This window comes from Nannobrachium achirus, assembly GCF_963921795.1.
Source record: "Nannobrachium achirus genome assembly, chromosome: 18".
In the NCBI taxonomy this organism is placed as follows: Eukaryota; Metazoa; Chordata; class Actinopteri; order Myctophiformes; family Myctophidae; genus Nannobrachium; species Nannobrachium achirus.
The window spans coordinates 39,275,270-39,292,815 of record NC_137825.1 but is presented as its reverse complement, the minus strand read 5'-3'; the positions used below and the strand labels follow the sequence as shown (position 1 = coordinate 39,292,815).

General features: G+C 40.2%; 1 protein-coding gene across 1 annotated transcript; it reads right to left on the bottom strand.

The window, feature by feature from the left end:
* Positions 1-5,181: 5,181 nt before the first annotated feature.
* cabp5a (calcium binding protein 5a) lies at positions 5,182-10,322 on the bottom strand (the record flags this gene model as incomplete). The annotated part of the gene is made up of 6 exons (XM_080747412.1): positions 5,182-5,207; positions 5,734-5,881; positions 7,433-7,542; positions 8,299-8,442; positions 9,680-9,710; positions 10,275-10,322. The coding sequence occupies 6 exons, from the start codon at positions 10,320-10,322 to the stop codon at positions 5,182-5,184; spliced, it is 507 nt and encodes a 168-aa protein (XP_080603538.1).
* Between the last annotated feature and the right edge of the window lie 7,224 nt (positions 10,323-17,546).

Below are 17,546 nucleotides of genomic sequence, written 5' to 3'. Positions count from 1 at the left end.
GGTAACTATGGTAACCTGACAAACAAACAAGCAAGGTGAGGTTGTCAAAGCTTTTGTAACACAGTAGCCTATAGGTTTAAAGTGCTCATGGCCTAGTGCCTTAGTTGCTTCTTTTTGGCTTTTTCTTAGACCTGGTTGCTTATTTTTCTCACAAAATTTGGCAACACTGCCAGAAAGTATATAAACAGTGTGCACAACGGTAAACTATTGATTGGAAAACAACCTGTGATATATTTTCTTTTATATTCCTGAACCGATTGACTGACAAAGGATGGAATCGTTCAGAAATAGTGTTTGTTCACAAGCTGGAGAGGCCAGCTGCTATAGACTTCAATGTATTTCAACAATACTCTGTTTCCAGTTTTGGCTCCCATGTGTGTCAATGGCGTTTGCCCGGCCCATAGGTTGACTGTACCTTCTTCACCTTGGTTCAGATTCAATTTCTTACATATTTAAATAATGTGTTTCCAGTATCTACTGTGAAAGAATTGCAGTGCCGTAGTTAATGCATAAAGTTATTGTTACCTTCGCTTTTACTCAAGTGAATACAAAATATCCAGATGTATTTGTCTACGTTTTGTGTAAAGTAAATATCTCTGAAATGTGATGCAATGTTTGTGCTGCTTATTTGTATGTCAATGAGATTGTTTTATTACTTATTCTGTATGTCCAATTTAAGGTCCAAACTGATTTGCACTTAATGAGCCTGCTACATTCTCAAAGCTGAGATTTTCTATTTTCCCTCAGATTTACCACATTGATGGTGCATTGCTGCATTTGCTGGTTCTGTAGCTCTATATGTCTGCTGCATATCTCTGCTGTCTTCCTGTTACATTGACAGCACAGCTCCTTGACAGTAGTCACACACCTGACACTCTATGTAAAATAATGTAGCAGCAAGTTGCAATTAAGTAAGTAATGATGAAAAAGGTTTAACACACAATCAGGATAATGCATTCAAGTCAGATCTGCCAGAGAACAGAGTAGGGCATCAGACAGTAAGTCAGCCATTACGTCAAGCTGCTTACTCAATCTATGTCAATGTATGCAGCCTCTACGACACAACTCAACCTGTAACTCAACCTGCTCAGACAGTAAATGAAGAACATCGACACTCTTAACTGTGGGAACTTGTGCTGGTGTCAGCCCTTGCTGATTATGAACTGGGCCAATGGGGGTCAGTGCCCAGGGGCCCTTCCTTGAGGCCCTATGGCCATGATGAGACCCTTAGACAAATTTAATTAAAAGTAACTATATCAAATCAAAATCAAATCAAGCTTTATTTATATAGCACATTTACAAACAGGCAAGCTGAACCAAAGTGCTGTACAACTATATGAGTAGTACAAGCAGCTACAGTTTCTTGTTGTTCTTTTTCTGTCATGGAAAATGTCTCCTGTCCAGATCTAAAGCTTTTTATAGTATATTATTGGTGCGGTGATAGCCACTTCCTACACTTGATTTAGTGTGTCCTCATGTCCTCAACCATGTCCCTATGCAGCACGAAACAGCTGCAATACCGCTGGGTGAGGCGCTGTTGAGCAGCATAGCTGCACACACACACACACACACACACACACACACACACACACACACACACAGTATAGCTGCTCAAGTGCACCGTTCCACTTTGAACTGATGGGTTTGATTTTTATTATTATTAGGGGATTATGAGATTCTACTTGCTCTTGCTTTGTTTGTTACATACTGTACATGAGTACAAGTCCCCTCCTACAGTATATAACCATATACAGTATATAACCATTTTCTTTTTTACAAATAAATATGTAAATACTGCAGGTTATAGACTTTAAAACATAGGCGGCCTTTACTATGTTTCAACCGTTTCAATTGAAACGGGCTGCGGCCGTCAGGGGGGCCTCCGACTGCCGGTCAGTCTAAGTCCAAATTAGATATTGAAACAGGCCTCCCAATTCTTAAGGCCGCCCCTGCTTTAAACCATGAATATCATAACATGTGTTCAAGTCTTGATCCACAACGTGAGCAGTGTTTTTGCTTGCCCACCCAATTGTTTGTTTTGGGTAGTGTGTGGTCAGGGTTGGGGACACTAAAAGAAACCCAGGGGCTCCTTGAGTCTTAATTTGTAATTCATCCCTAATGTCAATTGCCTTTATTTCTCATGATCATGATCTAATTGTGGTTCAGTTATGTTCTCAACCTTAAACTTAAACTTGTACAATGTATGAGTTGACTAGGTAAGAACATGATGGTGGGTAGCCTACCTAAATGTATGTTTAGTACAGTTACCTTCCTATTTGGATTCTATTTGCTGCTGCTCTGTTTTCAGAGTTTGTCATCTGAGGTTGACTTCCAGTGCAATCAGTTTGCTCATCACTTCCAGTTTAGTCAGTGTAGTTATGCCGAAACTATACTTGGGTAATCTAGCTAAAGTGCACTTTATCAGCTGTTGCACAGAGGTTGTACAGTATTTGATGGCCCCTACGGGTGTAAACAAATAACTTTGAGCTGAGTTGAGATGAACAGGAAACAAGTCAAACACAGAAAGGTAAATGAGCGTTATTAACCCTGATGGCCCTGCAAACCTAACCTTAACCAGATAGATGGTCCTCTTCCCAGAAGGATTAGAAGGGATTTCTCTACAATAGGAAGACTTCAAGGAAATCCAGGGCGTTGAGTATGCATATACGATCAGATCAAACTGTTAATACTACAGTCACCCGAAAGTGCTCTGCAATGAGCTGCTTTGCACTGTAGCTGCAATGGGATTGAGAGAGAGAGATTATTTTGGATTAATGAACAGTAAGCATGCACCGGACATTAGAAGGATCAGGCCTGATTCGTGTCTAAGGTCGTGCCAGAGCATTACATCACTTAAATATGTCCTTTGTCTCCTTTGTCTCCAAGATCCTCAATGTTAATTTATCAAAGTGTAACTCAGAGAGTGTACACATGTAACCAAATGGACCCTACAGTAGTACACTCTCAGAGTGATTATCGCTAGGGATTTGACTGAGTTCTTTGAGTGAATTAATCTGTTGTTGTCCTCATACCTGCACAAACGCACGCACGCGCGCACGCACACACAGTCACACACACACACACACACACACACACACACACACACACTGTTATTTGTCCTTTTATTGACAGAAGTGTAAGCAGAGAGAAAATGTAACATTTCTCTTTTTGTTAGCATGTCCCTCTTGCTCATTCCTCCTGCTTTTGTAATTGGCCGAAGACAAACAATTTAGATATTTTTGTGTATGGAAAAAGACCAATGAAATGTGTTACATAACGCTCAAATGTTGAGTGTATTGACTACATCTGTGCACTTTGCAACAGCAACAGTGTGCCAGTCTAACAGATGTGCACTGAGTTATTGGGTCTGCTCAACGGTTAGTAGAGGGTATGGTTGGGTTCATGTTTGGTAATTGGTACTATAAGCCTTGGTGTCCCAGCTGTTTGTCTATTTGAAATACTTGCTGCAGTACTGAATGATTGTCTGGCCAGGATTGTGACCTCTGCAGAATACATGTTATGTCACTCTCAGATATTTGTCATTTAATTTCCAGTGTAGGCTACATGCTTTGCACCCAAGTTGATGCAAAGTTACTGTTGTCAATGAGGGTAGACAATGATGACAGTGAAGGCTGGATTCAATATGAATTCACGATAAGCTAAATAATATGTGATTTAATTGTGGATACAGTAATCTTCAACCTCTGACACAATGTTGTGTTACTGAAGTGTATTAAGTAACCCACACTGATTTTCTCTGGGTACATTTTTGAAGTAGTTTCATGTGAAATTGGTTTGGTATGTCTAGTGTTGTTGTGGTGTGAAACAAAATGAGGAGAGGCAGTTTGTATTTATTATTATAAGCTCCTTGTACAAATAGTTAACAAATTCCCATGGTGTTTAAACAACCCAAAAGATTTGCTAAATTCAGAAAGGCGTACCAACAAACATTCTCCCAGAGGTAGGCCTAGTTCTTTTTTTTTTTTTTTGCAGAGGGGATGGAATTTTATCTCATTTATAAATCTATTAAATAGCTCTTAATCCTGTTGTTTCTACATGATGTCAACATTTTTTCAGATGACTTTGCCTGAGAGCTGTTCTTTTAAATCACTGGACCACATCCATTTTTGGTGACAGATTTGCTTTTAATGTTACTGTCTTCCATTAGGTCAAATTGTTGTTCAATCCTAAATGTCACAGTTTAATCAGTCTTTCCCCCCTGACAACCGAGTCCGCCTGTCGCCAGATGTCTAGTAAAGTTCCCACAGCTTAATTGCAGATCTATATTTCAGAATTTGTTGCATATATTTATTTCGTTTTTTTTTTAATTATTATTATTATTATTATTATTATATATATTTTTGTTGTTTTAGGATGAAAGCATTTGCATGGACTTAGATTTTACTACCTGCTGTAATAACCAAGTGATTGTCTGTTCATCTCTTTTTAATTTTCATTAATTCCTTCCGCTCCACCAAGCCATAACAGTAACACAAAATCCTATTCCTAATTCCAGATGAGTGGGATCCAAACCTTTCTGGCAGACTCTCCTGAGCTATCTGTTGCTACTACCCATCTGTTGAACGAAAAGTCCTGTTTTGTAGTTTGCTTCAATTTGTCTATGCTTTTTTCAAGGAAATGCAAATGTAAGAAAATGTCTATAATCAGGGTTTCACTTGTTTTGTTGCATTCATAAATCATTGATGGCATTGTAGAAGTTTTGCCAAATTATGCACTCATTCACCAAGTGTTTGTAGTAATGTTTCTCCGGTTATAGTAACAACAGCGTTTTACTAGAATTATTTAATGAAGAATAAATCAAAGAATAAATACATTTCAAAAATAAAACATTCCAAAACATCCCATTTTCCAAACATACAAATCATATAATGAAACAAAACAATATGTTTACATTTGTTTAACAGCTTTCTACATTTAACAAAAATAAAAAGAAAGGGGGGCGACGTCGACGACAATATTGTCACCTTGTCAGTCTTTTCATAGTTGTTGATATTGTTGAGAGTGAATTGATATGTTTTGGGTGTCCATTATACATCATTTGTTGGGTTTGACCATAAATGTGTTTGTCCATGTGTGTCTGTCTCTGTAGGCCATTTGAGTGACATTATCAGCAGAGGTGCAAGTATTATTTTCTGATGTGAAATCTTCCTTGGCTCAGAATCAGATGGACATCATTTTGACAAACTCTGTTGGAGAAACGAGGAAAGGTACAGTATAAACAGCTTGATAATATGACTTTGTAATTTTATATCTCGCATGCAAGTGTGTGGAATAATACTTGAATGAGTGAGGGTATAAGTATGACCTTATTATTGACCAGTGGACACATAGACATAGAGAGTCTGCAAGGAACTACTAGTCCTCAAGTGACCACAAGTTGTCAAGAACGTGAATAACAACTTTGATAATATCCACACATGTCAGCCATCTCGGCAAGTGAGTTCTTAATAGGTTCTCATGGGAGGAGTAAAGAACAGTAAGACTCCCTAATCGGGAGATAAGCAACCGTCAGGTCGCAGCGTGATTTTAGGGCAGAATGTGTAGGAGTGTAATTTAATTTATAAATAAAATAATCTAAGAAATTCCATAAATTACAAAATATACGGTAAGAAGCAGTGAAAATAGCCGATCAACAAGCTCAAACCATGCTTGTACAGTTATTTACATTTCTTAGACAGTTACTTATGTTTGTTAAACAGTTAGAATACTTACCTTCAAAATCTACACTGCCATCACCATTGTTGTCTGCTTCTTTTACTATGGCTTCAATCTCTTGTGGGTTAACGTGTTTTCCCAGCAGCTTACTCATGGCTGACCGGAGCTCTTCTGTTGTGATCGTTCCGTCTCCATCTACGTCAAACTAACCAGGGAAACAGTTTCATGTCAAACACAATTATTTGATTATTATCTCCGCCAGGCCGGAACGGCAGAGGGTGTGGAGCATTATGTTTTTGCCCCTGTCCATCCGTATGTGTGTGTACTGTGTGTGTATGTCTTTTTGTCTGTGTACAGCTAGTAGTATCGGGCACCACTGCGCCGGTTGGAGCAACTTTGCATGCACATTCCCAGTAACCTCCACCCCATGCAAATTTTTCAAATCAGCCTCATGGTGATGCTATAATAGGCCGCTTCACGTTTTAACTGTAGGCTGTAAGATAACGCATTCCCAGTATTCCTTGGATCATCCAAGGGCAAGGAAAAATCCTTGCCCATTCCGCCAGAACTGACAAGATTTTCTGCCAATTTGCATTTTCTTCAAAACTCAAAACGAAAGTCAGGGCGCAGTTACTATCAAAACCTCCACCGGCTGTCAGTCTGTCTGTCACGTCACGTCACGTCACGCCACGTCACGTCACACTTTTCCCCTTCTCATATCTCCGTCACCGTTGCCCCTATCCATGCCAAACTTTGCACACACACTCCTTGGCTGCCAAACCACAACCTCCACCCCTCATTGCTCACATGGCCCTCTTCTAGCGCCGCCATGAGGCCGATTGTTGCAAAACACATTTTTGGACACTGCTCCTACACAATTTGCCCTAAAATCACGTAGCTTTGCACACACACTCCTTGGCTGCCAAATCACAACCTCCACCCCTCATTTTTCACATGGCCCTCTTCTAGCGCCACCATGAGGTCGATTCTTGCAAAACACATTTTTGGACACTGCTCCAACAGATTTTGCCCTAAAATCACGCAAATCGGTACACAGTATGTCTAGACTCATGTCATCAACATGGATCTGTCCCATTTAGCGCCACCATCAGGCTGATTTTTCAAACACAATTCTGGACACTGCTCCTACAGATTTTACCCTAAAATCACGCAAATCGGCACAGTATGTCTAGAGTCATGTCATCAACATGGATCTGTCCCATTTAGCGCCACCATCAGGCTGATTTTTACATGCGACCTGGAGGTTGCTTATCTCCCAATTAGGGAGCCTTACTGGTAATAAGCTGTTCAACTGTGGAGAATCTCATGTGACAATGACATGTTTTGCTACTCCATACTGTTTGCCTGCCTTCACACATTTGTGCACCTATTTCTTAGAAAATAATTACATATCTGAATGCAATATCCAATCATACCCAAATTGTAATAGAATGCTGAGAGGTGTCTATCAGTGCACCTCCAAAAGCTTTTACTTCTGCCTATGCACCATAAACATTTACACCGTCTGTCGTATAAACGTCCCCTGCGCAGATTCCTCGTACACAGGGTAGGCAACCAGGCCTGGTGGAGACCTGCGCTCCAAGGAGCGCACTTTTCTAGTTCATGTTAATATGTACAAATGGAGTTGCAAATGGACATGTAACTCTCAGAGTTACAAATGGATAAATTAACATACAAATATATGTGAATAGTATAACAATTTAGTTTTTGTTAATGATGGGTATTTCTCTCTCACCTCTTTGAATGCGTCTTTCAGCTCTTTCATGCCAATCATTCCCGCAGTTTCTGCCAGGAGTTTGGGGGTCATCAGCTCTACGAAGTCCTCAAAGTCGACCATGCCACCAACTGGAGAGAAGATGAGACCGTCAGGAAAGACACAGCGCATGGAAACAGACATATATAGCCTATCGCAGGCTTCCCCAATTAGTGTTCCCCAAGGGCCGAATTATGTCTAGGGAACCAAGCCGAGGGCCACAACATTGCAGGGTGCGATGGCGGCGATCCCGCTACTCCAGCGACAGTTCAGATATATAGCATTGTTGCTGCTCTTATACCACCATTATTATAATTATTATGACGAATGCACTCCTTAAAGTTGAAACAAAATAAGTTAAGAACCAATTAACCAGTCTGCTTGAAAAGTATGCATCTGTAGTACTGTATAACAGCAGCTAGTTGACAGTGGAGAGACATACAGTAATTGCCTTCCTTTGATCCATTAACGACGGGCTGTCAACTACTTACTGGCATCAGCTGGACACAGACACACATGCACCTTCCCTCTGCAGTGCTCTGTGTCTGTCACATTTCTCTCCAAAAGCCCTTGAATATGATTGAAAATTATTAAGGATTACTGTGATTAAGGTAAGCTTACGTTTCATATCGCACTCACCATACCTGTAACTTTCACTGGTCCCCCAAAATATTTTGGGCTTTGGGCGCGGGCCGCCTATTGGGGAACCCTGGCCTATCATGATTGGTCAATGTGTACTCGTTAAGTCAAATTTTGTGTCCATAGTATGACAAGAACTGATTGCAAAATCTGTTCTTATGGGCAAACGACACCGTTGGACGAACAATGGGGTATAAATTACCACTTACGATTCATGTTGATGTTTTGGCTCAATTCAATTAACTCCATCTCAGTGGGCATGTATCCCATGGTCCTCATCAGGTTACCCAGGTCCTTACAGGAGATCAACCCATCTTTGTCCTTGTCAAACTCATTGAACGCCTCCCTTAGTTCTGCAGTTACAACAAAGAAAAAGGAGAAACATGTTAATATTCATTAACCACTTAAAATTCAAGTGGTTCATTAATATTAACACATTAATTAACCACGTAGACCCCTTGGAGATTCGGGTACGTATATAGGCCAGGGTTTAAGGGTTATACCCTGGCCTGTATACCAAAATCCCCATGTGGTCTATATCAGGACTTCTTTCTCCTCTACACCAAATCTCTTTGCTGAAAATTGTCTACAAGCTCACAACGTGTTGCGCTGTAGATCAGCTATTTCCGCTGAATTGGGATGTTAGGGTGCACGTGGTTAATTGTGAGAGAACGTTTCCCTAAACACAAACACAATGTTAATTGAAATTAATGTAGTTTTGGATTAAACAATTTAAAGGGATAGTTCATCACCAAAATGACCTTTCTATCAATTACTCACCCCATGGAGACTTGAATTGATAATTTGTATTGCATTCCTAAGCCAATACTTTGAGGAGACTCTTTGCGGCCCGCAGGTTAATACCAGAATACTGATATATTATTGATTTCAGCTGCTACAATTCCAAACATGACCTGCTTTAATTACGTCATATTAGTAGCTTAATGACTAGTATAGTAATATTAAATTACTTAATTGTATAATTAATTGTATTTTTTATGTCCAATGTATTTGTATTTAAGTTCATGAAGTTAACATGAGTATACTGTAACTAAATGTGTTTGAAATTAAATCAAAATGTTACATTTCAGGATTCCAATTAAAAAAATAGCCGATCTACAAGCTCAAAACGCATCGCAACGCGATGCGTTTTGAGCTTGTAGATCTGCTATTTTTCCCTGCTTTGCTGTATGAGATATGACAAAGTAGGACGTAGCAATATGCAATGTGGCCCTCTGGAGTGAAGATGGAAATATAGTGGCCCTCTCCATCATCAAAGTTGCCCACCCCTGCTCCATAGGGAACAAAGCAGGAAAAACGAGGGGGGGTGGGGGGAATCCTTGAATTCAAGTCTCCATGGGGTGAGTAATCGATAGAGGGGGGGGGGGGGGGGGGGGATTTTTGGGGGGTGAACTATCCCTTTAAATTGTAATTGAAGCTTGAAATCTAACTAAGTATTGATGTAAAGATGTAAAGATTAATGGACAAATCATATAGGTAATGTAAAGATGGAAGGTACCGGTACTTTAACATTTTATGTGCGATGACTTCACAAGACGAGGAAACAATGAGAAAAGTTGTCCTATTTACCCTCAATCTCTTCTTCGGCCAATTCCCTTTGCTGCAAACAAGAAGAACATTTGGCCAATTTACATTTTGTAAAAGCAAATAGCTATAGGAAAGATTCAAAATCTTTCATATACCTATAAAGCAAGCTTGCTACAAAGTTAACATACAACACACATAGTGTACCTTTGTACACTTTTCATTTCATTTAAAATGAAATGCCAAACAGAGGTAATTTAGTGTGTTTGCACCTTCTTGCATCCGGGGCAGATTACACCCATGTTTTGTATGGAGCTGTTCAACTGTGGAGAACCTGAAAAGCAGGCCCAATAATACTGACTAGCAGACGTATTTGTTTCATTTCATTTATGAAGATGCATACTGTTCTGTGACACGCGTGCAGTTACCTTAACTTAAAAACGTTCGTAGCAGATTGCCCGGGATGCTCCTTTGTCATTATTTCTTCAACTGTGCCAATATTGCTATCATGGAAAATGATAAGCTTTACCTCTGGCTTTTGTCCTGTTATGCATCTGTTACAAATACAAGTACTATATATACAAGTTCCCTCACATAAAAAGGGGGGGGGGGAAACAGACAATTATTCTTTTATACTTACAACATTCTTTCCTCCTCGCAGGAAAATGCATGCTGCTCCGAAGCTCATACCTGTACAATGTTGTAATAATAAGTGTAAGTTATGAATGAAACGATACACTTTGCACAGAATTAAAATAACACTGCTGATTTTGACTGTGCGTACAGAGTTGTCTAGGGAGCAGGATTAAGAGAATGAGCTTGAGAGGGAGGGAGAGAGAGAGCGTGTGTGTGCGCGTGCGTGCGTGCGTGCAGCGTGTGATTAATAATGCATTTATTACTAAAAGTCATAAAAGGTAACAAGCATAAAATATAAAGGATACAAAATCTACTTCCCTGGCATATGAAAAGGTTATCTGGTTGCGTTAATTCAAGCAGATCATTTTCTTAAAAAATACACAATTGTTGACTTTGACCGTGCACCTATCACCAAGTGATCTTTGTTTTAAATAGGTAACCATATTCTGCATTTGTTGCTAAAGAGTATTTTTTAGTTAACAGAAAATAAATTTCAGGCTGGGGATACAGTACCAACTTCATCCAATCAGGAGAGAGAACATACACAGGACACTGGATAAACAAGTGTAAATGGAAGTGATGACACCAAATTGGAACTGCAACACTATACAATTTAAGCTGATAAATTGTTGTGTACTTTCTCCTGATTGTCTGAAATTGGCAATCCATCTGGAAATTTATTTTCATCTGGAGAGACTGGGTGACTTCTGTTAGTGAACAAACACTGTATAACAATGGTTACTATATCAGAATATTATAAAGCTTGAACCTTTTAATAAAACAAAATCCATTTTTTGTTTTAACCAAAAATTATACCTCATGTTATATATAGTGCTCATGTTTATTAGTTAATTTGTTGGATGTAAATGCACAGGGATCATGAGAAATAAAATGTATCTGAATCTGAATCTGTCATTTCAAGTTTCAAGACACAATGCATAGAAATAAAAGCATTCCACTCACCGTCCTCTCTGTTTATATTTTCAGCTGCTAAAGGCTTAAAGTCTACAGTATCTTAATATATTTCCCAGAGATGTAACGGCAGTCATGTGTTACCACAACTCTAAAGTAGGCTATGGGTACGTCCTACAGCCAGTGGTTTTGTCTGTGGAACACAGGAGGAAGTCCTCTTCTTGCTCCGTCCGTATCAGTTGACCTCCTCTTACAGGACAGCCCTGCCTACAGTATGTGTGTGTGTGTGTGTGTGTGTGTGTGTGTGTGTGTGTGTGTGTGTGTGTGTGTGTGTGTGTGTGTGTGTGTGTGTGTAGTGAGCCAGCCCGGCCGACCTGTTGGGATGCAGTGATGCTGAATGGATGATGCGAGGTGTGGTTGGTTGTGTGTGTGGAGTTGTATGCTGCTGGAGGGAGGAGCCATCCCTGGGACTGGAGGAGGGCAGGTCATGCATGATTTAATGGGAGAGTGCCTGGGGCTCGTTTTTAAGCTACACGATACCCCTGCTAGGAAAATGAACGGAATACTTACAGATATCAGCTTACAGTTTGGAGGGTAGAATTGCTTGTTTACTTTGTTTTTTTTATTTTCTATTTTTCAGTTATGTGGCTTTCAGGTCAGATATGCACAATTGGATAACACCAATACTTTTTTACTGACAGTGAAAGCTGGCCTTTAAATGTATGCTTTTTATTTTTTTATAAATTTTACTTGATTATAAAATGTTCAAAAATTCAAATGATTGTCAAAAAAATTCATTATGTATGAGCTTGTTTTGTGTTCCAATTTTCAGGTCAAGCCTTTTTAAGCTGATCTGCACAACCCATGACCATGACTTTTCTTTATTAAAGTAGCTACACATTTGATCACATCCTGGGCATTTTGAGCCAAAACTAAGAAAACTGTGACAGCATACAGGCAGATAGCCTATATGCTGCCAGTTTGAAAATAGACATTTCTACATTTCAAGATTTAGAAAACTTTAAAAGATTTAGAATAGGGACACCAGGTTAAATGTGGTTAATGTACTCATGTGAACCCAGCCCAAACAACATGCAATTTCTTCATCTACTGTATATCTGCATGTACAGTATATATATTCAATATGATAGAGTGCAAAAGACACTTCGCCTCCTACTCATTCTGGCTCCTGAACTTTCAAACAAATCCTTTGTTTGACATCATGTCCCTGTATATAAGTTACATCACAATTGAGTACTGAATAAAATTCATTTGTTTATGTTTAGACTGCATCTGGAGAGGACATTGTAGCATAGGATTAATCTATTCAGCATACAGATGTAAATATAATGTTGCACCAACAGTCACGCATCACAGTCAGTGTAAACAATAATAAAGAAGGGATTAGAAGTTAACACACAGGTCAGGAGCTGAAAATATCACTTTACCAGACAATTAATATCCTTAAATAAAACACAATAGGAGTATTTCTGTGTGTGTGCGTAATATTCTTTAAATTAGTCAGTCATTTAGTCACTTTTTTATTCTACCCATGGGCCATAATGACAAAACATGGGTGTCAGGCTGCCAATATAATTTTGAAGAAAATAAGATTCCTTTTTATAGTCTCCATAATTGCATCATCACCATTAACTAAAGATATAGCCAGGACCTGGTTTATACACATTTCTTCTGTATATTGCGATTATGCAAAATTGTACAAAATTCATCCCAGATGAAGGACATCTTCCAACCATTTTTGTTTGAATCACAGAAGGTAAATCTGACTTTGAAAGTCCTTCTTATTAGAAGCCATTTGGATTATCTACTCCTTTCTTTCATTCAAATGACAATTAAAAATAATCAGATGTAGGCGGAGCGTGACCAATTACAGTTAGCGTAATAATCTACAGGGTATTGATGACATTTGCTGAAATAAAGGCGTAATTCTATGCCAATGTCATCCGGGATTAGGGTTCATATGGTCAGTCTTTACTTCTTAAAACCATGGTATAGGTTTTGTGTTAACTGGCTAAGCTAAAGCGCATCAGGCCAAGGTTCGGATAGAATATTTCCCACCCGTTTGACCCTTTCACCTCTGCCAGTCTCCCTGTTATGTAAATTGATCAAAAATCTGTTTGCATAAGTAGTATAATCCCCTAGGGGCTTTGCTCCAACATCAGGAATTTATACCAATTTTCATTAAACATTCTTTTTTTTTTTCATGATTCCACTGGGGAAAGCATTATGTAAGGCCCATGTCATAAAAGGATGTTGACTAGAGGGCAAAAGCAATGTGTTAGATTGCTACAGATGAAGGTGATTGGGTGGAAGGATGGCTGAGATAGAAAAAGAACAAGACTTTCCTTTTGGTAGTACAAGTATTCAATATCTTACTTAAGTAAAAGTAGCAATGCAACAATATAGAAATACCATTCTAAGTGAAATTTCTGTATTCCAAATTTGTGTTCCAAGTAAAGGTCTTGTATCCAATTTGTATTTGAGTAAACTTTAATTTGTATAGTACAAGTAAACAATGCTATACAGACATAAAAACAGCAAACAAGCAAAGGGTGGGGGGAAATGCAGTTTAATGAAGCTCAATAAAACAAAAAAGAGGGATAAAGGTAAAGTCTAGCTGTCCACTCCTGTAGTTAAAAGCCATTTTGTAAAAATGTTTAAAAGAGTTTACAAACACTGAGCCTTTCTAATTTCCGGTTGAAGTTTCTTCCACAAGCCTTTATGGCAATGCCCTATTTCCTTCAATTACAAGCCTGGTCCTTTGGACCAAGAGTAACAGCTTGTCTGCAGATCTACGATTACAAGGGTTGTTAGGGGTCAGAAGGTCAGAAATGTAAGCAGATGCAAGGCTGTTTAAGTGGTTTAAAAACAAACTATACAATTTAAACCAATTCTGCCAATGCCACGAGTATAGCCAGTGCAGTGAGGCAAGTACAGGGGAAATGTGATCATTGTCTCCACCAGGCCGAAAGGCATGGCCGAGACTATGTTTTGCACCCTGTCCGTCTGTCTGTCTGTGTGCGTGCATGTGTGTCTCCTTCGGTCTGTGAACAGCTCATCTCTGGCAGCGTTGGCACGATGGCAGCGCAACTGTGCACGCACACTCCCTGGGTCCCAGAGCAAAACCTCTGCCCCAATTTTTTCACATGGGTCTGTTATAGCGCCACCAGGAGGCTGAACACATTTTTGGACAGTACTCCTACAGATTTTGTCAAGAAATCACACAAATCGGTACACAGTATCTCTATAGTCATTAAACGAAACAGATCTAGTCCATCCTAATTGGCTAAGATTGGCTTCCAAAGTTTGCAGGAGTGCAGTAGTCCGGACCAGGTGATTAATGAAGGCATGGATAAGAGTTTGTGGATCGGTTACGGGACCGTACCTATGTTCCCCAGGTTCTATGTTCCCCAGGTTTTATGTCCCCCATTTACCCCTACAAAAAAGGTTCTATGTTCCCCACTTACCCCAAAAAGGTCCTATGTTCCCCAGGTTCTATGTACCCCCACAAAAAAGGTTCTACAGTATGTTCCCCGCTCAACTTAAAAAAGGTTCTATGTTCCCCACTCATCCAAAAATGCAGGAAACATTCATTTCTAATTATTAATAACAACTCAAACCACACAATAATGGGGAGAAATTACGAATACTAGTGGGACAGGGGTACCAGGGACATCTGGACACCATACTTTTGTTAAGACTGGGCAACTGGACATCTGGGCAATAGGGACACGTGGGTATTTGGATGAGTGGGCACCTAGACGAGTGGGCACTTAGGGGTGGAGACATCTGGGCACCTTGGCAACTAAATTAGGATTGCCCACATGTTTCTTAGTGCCCAGATGTCCCACCATTTCCTGCATTTGAGTTGGGAACATACTTTTTTTTTTTTTTTTTTTGGTAGGGAACATGCAGTAGATCCTTTTTTTGGTTGAGTGGGGAACATAGAACCTTTTTGTGGGGAGGGTGGATGGGGAACATAGAACCTGGGGAACAGAGAACCTTTTTTGCGGGGAAGTGGGGAACATAGAACCTGGGGAACATAGGGTGGACCCCGTTTAGTTGTCTTGAGCTCTGCAGTGTTGCTAGCTCTCTGCTGGTGCACTGCAGTGTATCTATGTACCGTAGGTGACGCGCCTGTTTCCTTTCCTGGCTGGGCCCTGGGTCGCTCCGACAGTGTCAGTTTGCTTGCCACCAGTTCTTCATATCTGACACAGTGCCCAGCAGCCAGACTCATCCTTCTCTTCTGACCTTGTCTGTGACCCATGGTAGGTCCCCCGTAGAGGTCCACATTTCTGTCAGTGATCATGTGACCCAGTCGCTTCTTTTAGGCTAGTTATGCAGACCTGGCCTCTTCTTTCTCTCACTTGAATGACCATTCTCTCTTGTTCGATAACAATAACAATAACAATCTATGCATCACTATATGCACAAATGTTATCTCATACACAGAGTCAAGCGCACACACATACACACACATATGGCTGCTTGCCCTCGCCTTTGCACTTTTAATCCATTCAGGATAATCTCTGTTGTGCAATGTTAGCCACCAAACAACCATAAAGCTACACACAATTACGTAAATACACTGGAAGAAAAAAAGAAAAAGAGGTAAAGCTGAAGAGAAAAACAATGGGTTTTCTTTTCCTGTCCAGTTCTTTCCCAGTGGTAGAATCATATCCTGGGACAAAGGCTGATTAAAATGTGTTTCTTCTCTTTAAGACGTGGGATCCTTCATAGTGTTATTAACTGAGTTTGGGTCCCAACACACATTTTAAACACAAATAAAAAGGATCCTAATAAACCTGTGATGTAACAATAAAGTTGAGTTTGAGTTGAGATGATAATTCATCAGTGTAAACAAATCTGCCTAAAAGGTTAGTCCACACTGCTACATGGATTTGGGAGTGTAACCATTGACCCAATTGGACCTGATGTTTGATGCTATATTAACACTTTTTGCTGGGGCCCCCCTGGAAAAATCCATGGGGGTCCCCGGACCCCACTGTGAGAACCACTGCTGCCACTTTGCAGCAGTGGCAGCAGTGCCCAGTTCGCTCCTCAAAGTGTCCTTGAGCAAGAACCCCTAACTGCTCCAGATGAGCAGATTTATGCATTGCACGGTTGAATATGGGTGAATGTAACGCACATAAAGACTTCTATAACTAATTGCACACATGTGAAATGGGGCCACATCCTTTAATCTTTCTTTCATAGCTCCCTCATCCACTCCCACGCCTCCCCACTCCAACATTCATTTATAATATTTCTCCCTTCGGGCTGTCCCAATTAACATTCACAATCTCTTCCTCCAACCCTCAAATCCTCCATTTTCCATATAAGGCAGCGGTGGGAAAAGTATTTATTCAAATCCCTAATAGATCCCTAATACCATTAGTTTTTCGTTTTGGGTTGTCTGGAGTTAATGAGGCATTATACAATGATTGAACAAACTTGATGCTGCTGAGTAAGAGCAGGAAGATTGTGTGGGATTTTTCTTCATTTATGGTCCTTTGATACTGTCTGACGCACCTGCATCTGAGGTAAGTGTGAATATTTCCTTTGCAAAGATTCTACAAAAATATACCAGTAAGACGGTCGCACCATCTGTCTTGCCATATATGGATTCTGTCGTCCTTTTTATGCCTATATGGAGATCCCTTTTATGCCCATATATGGAGATCCCTGCTCTGAGTATCTGACATCACTGTGATGTCACCTGTGATCACACAGTGATGTGTCAGCCTTTTATGCCCATACATGGAGATCCCTGCTCTGAGTATCTGACATCACTGTGATTTCACAGTGATGTTTCAGGGGAACCACAGTGTCAGGAGTTACAGACAGACAGAGAGGAGACAGAGATACGGTCAACCTGTGACCATTCACAAACTAAACTGTGACCTACGGTCGCAATCAGCAAAACCCTTATCTCTCTGCATGATTACACTAGTAAGACGCCTCAGTGCGACATGCGACCGTGGCGAGGTCGCGCCATCTGGCCAGTGATGTATATCGGACCAGTTACCCATATACTGTATGGAGACCCCTGGTACCCATATAAGGAGATCCATGTACTGTATATGGAGATATGCTGTGAGAGCCCAAACATGCTTACTCAGTCAGTTATTCGTTATGTGAAAGTCCTATGACATCTGACATCATACATACATCACAAGTGAAGTCAGAGTGTGATGTCAGAGCGGCAAACCCATTCTGTTAGAGTGGTTCCCTTGACATCATAGCGACATCAGAGCATGATGTCAGAGCGGTTAACCCATAGACCGCTCTGAGGATCTGACATCACTGTGATACAGTGATGTGTCAGTTGAACCACAGTGTC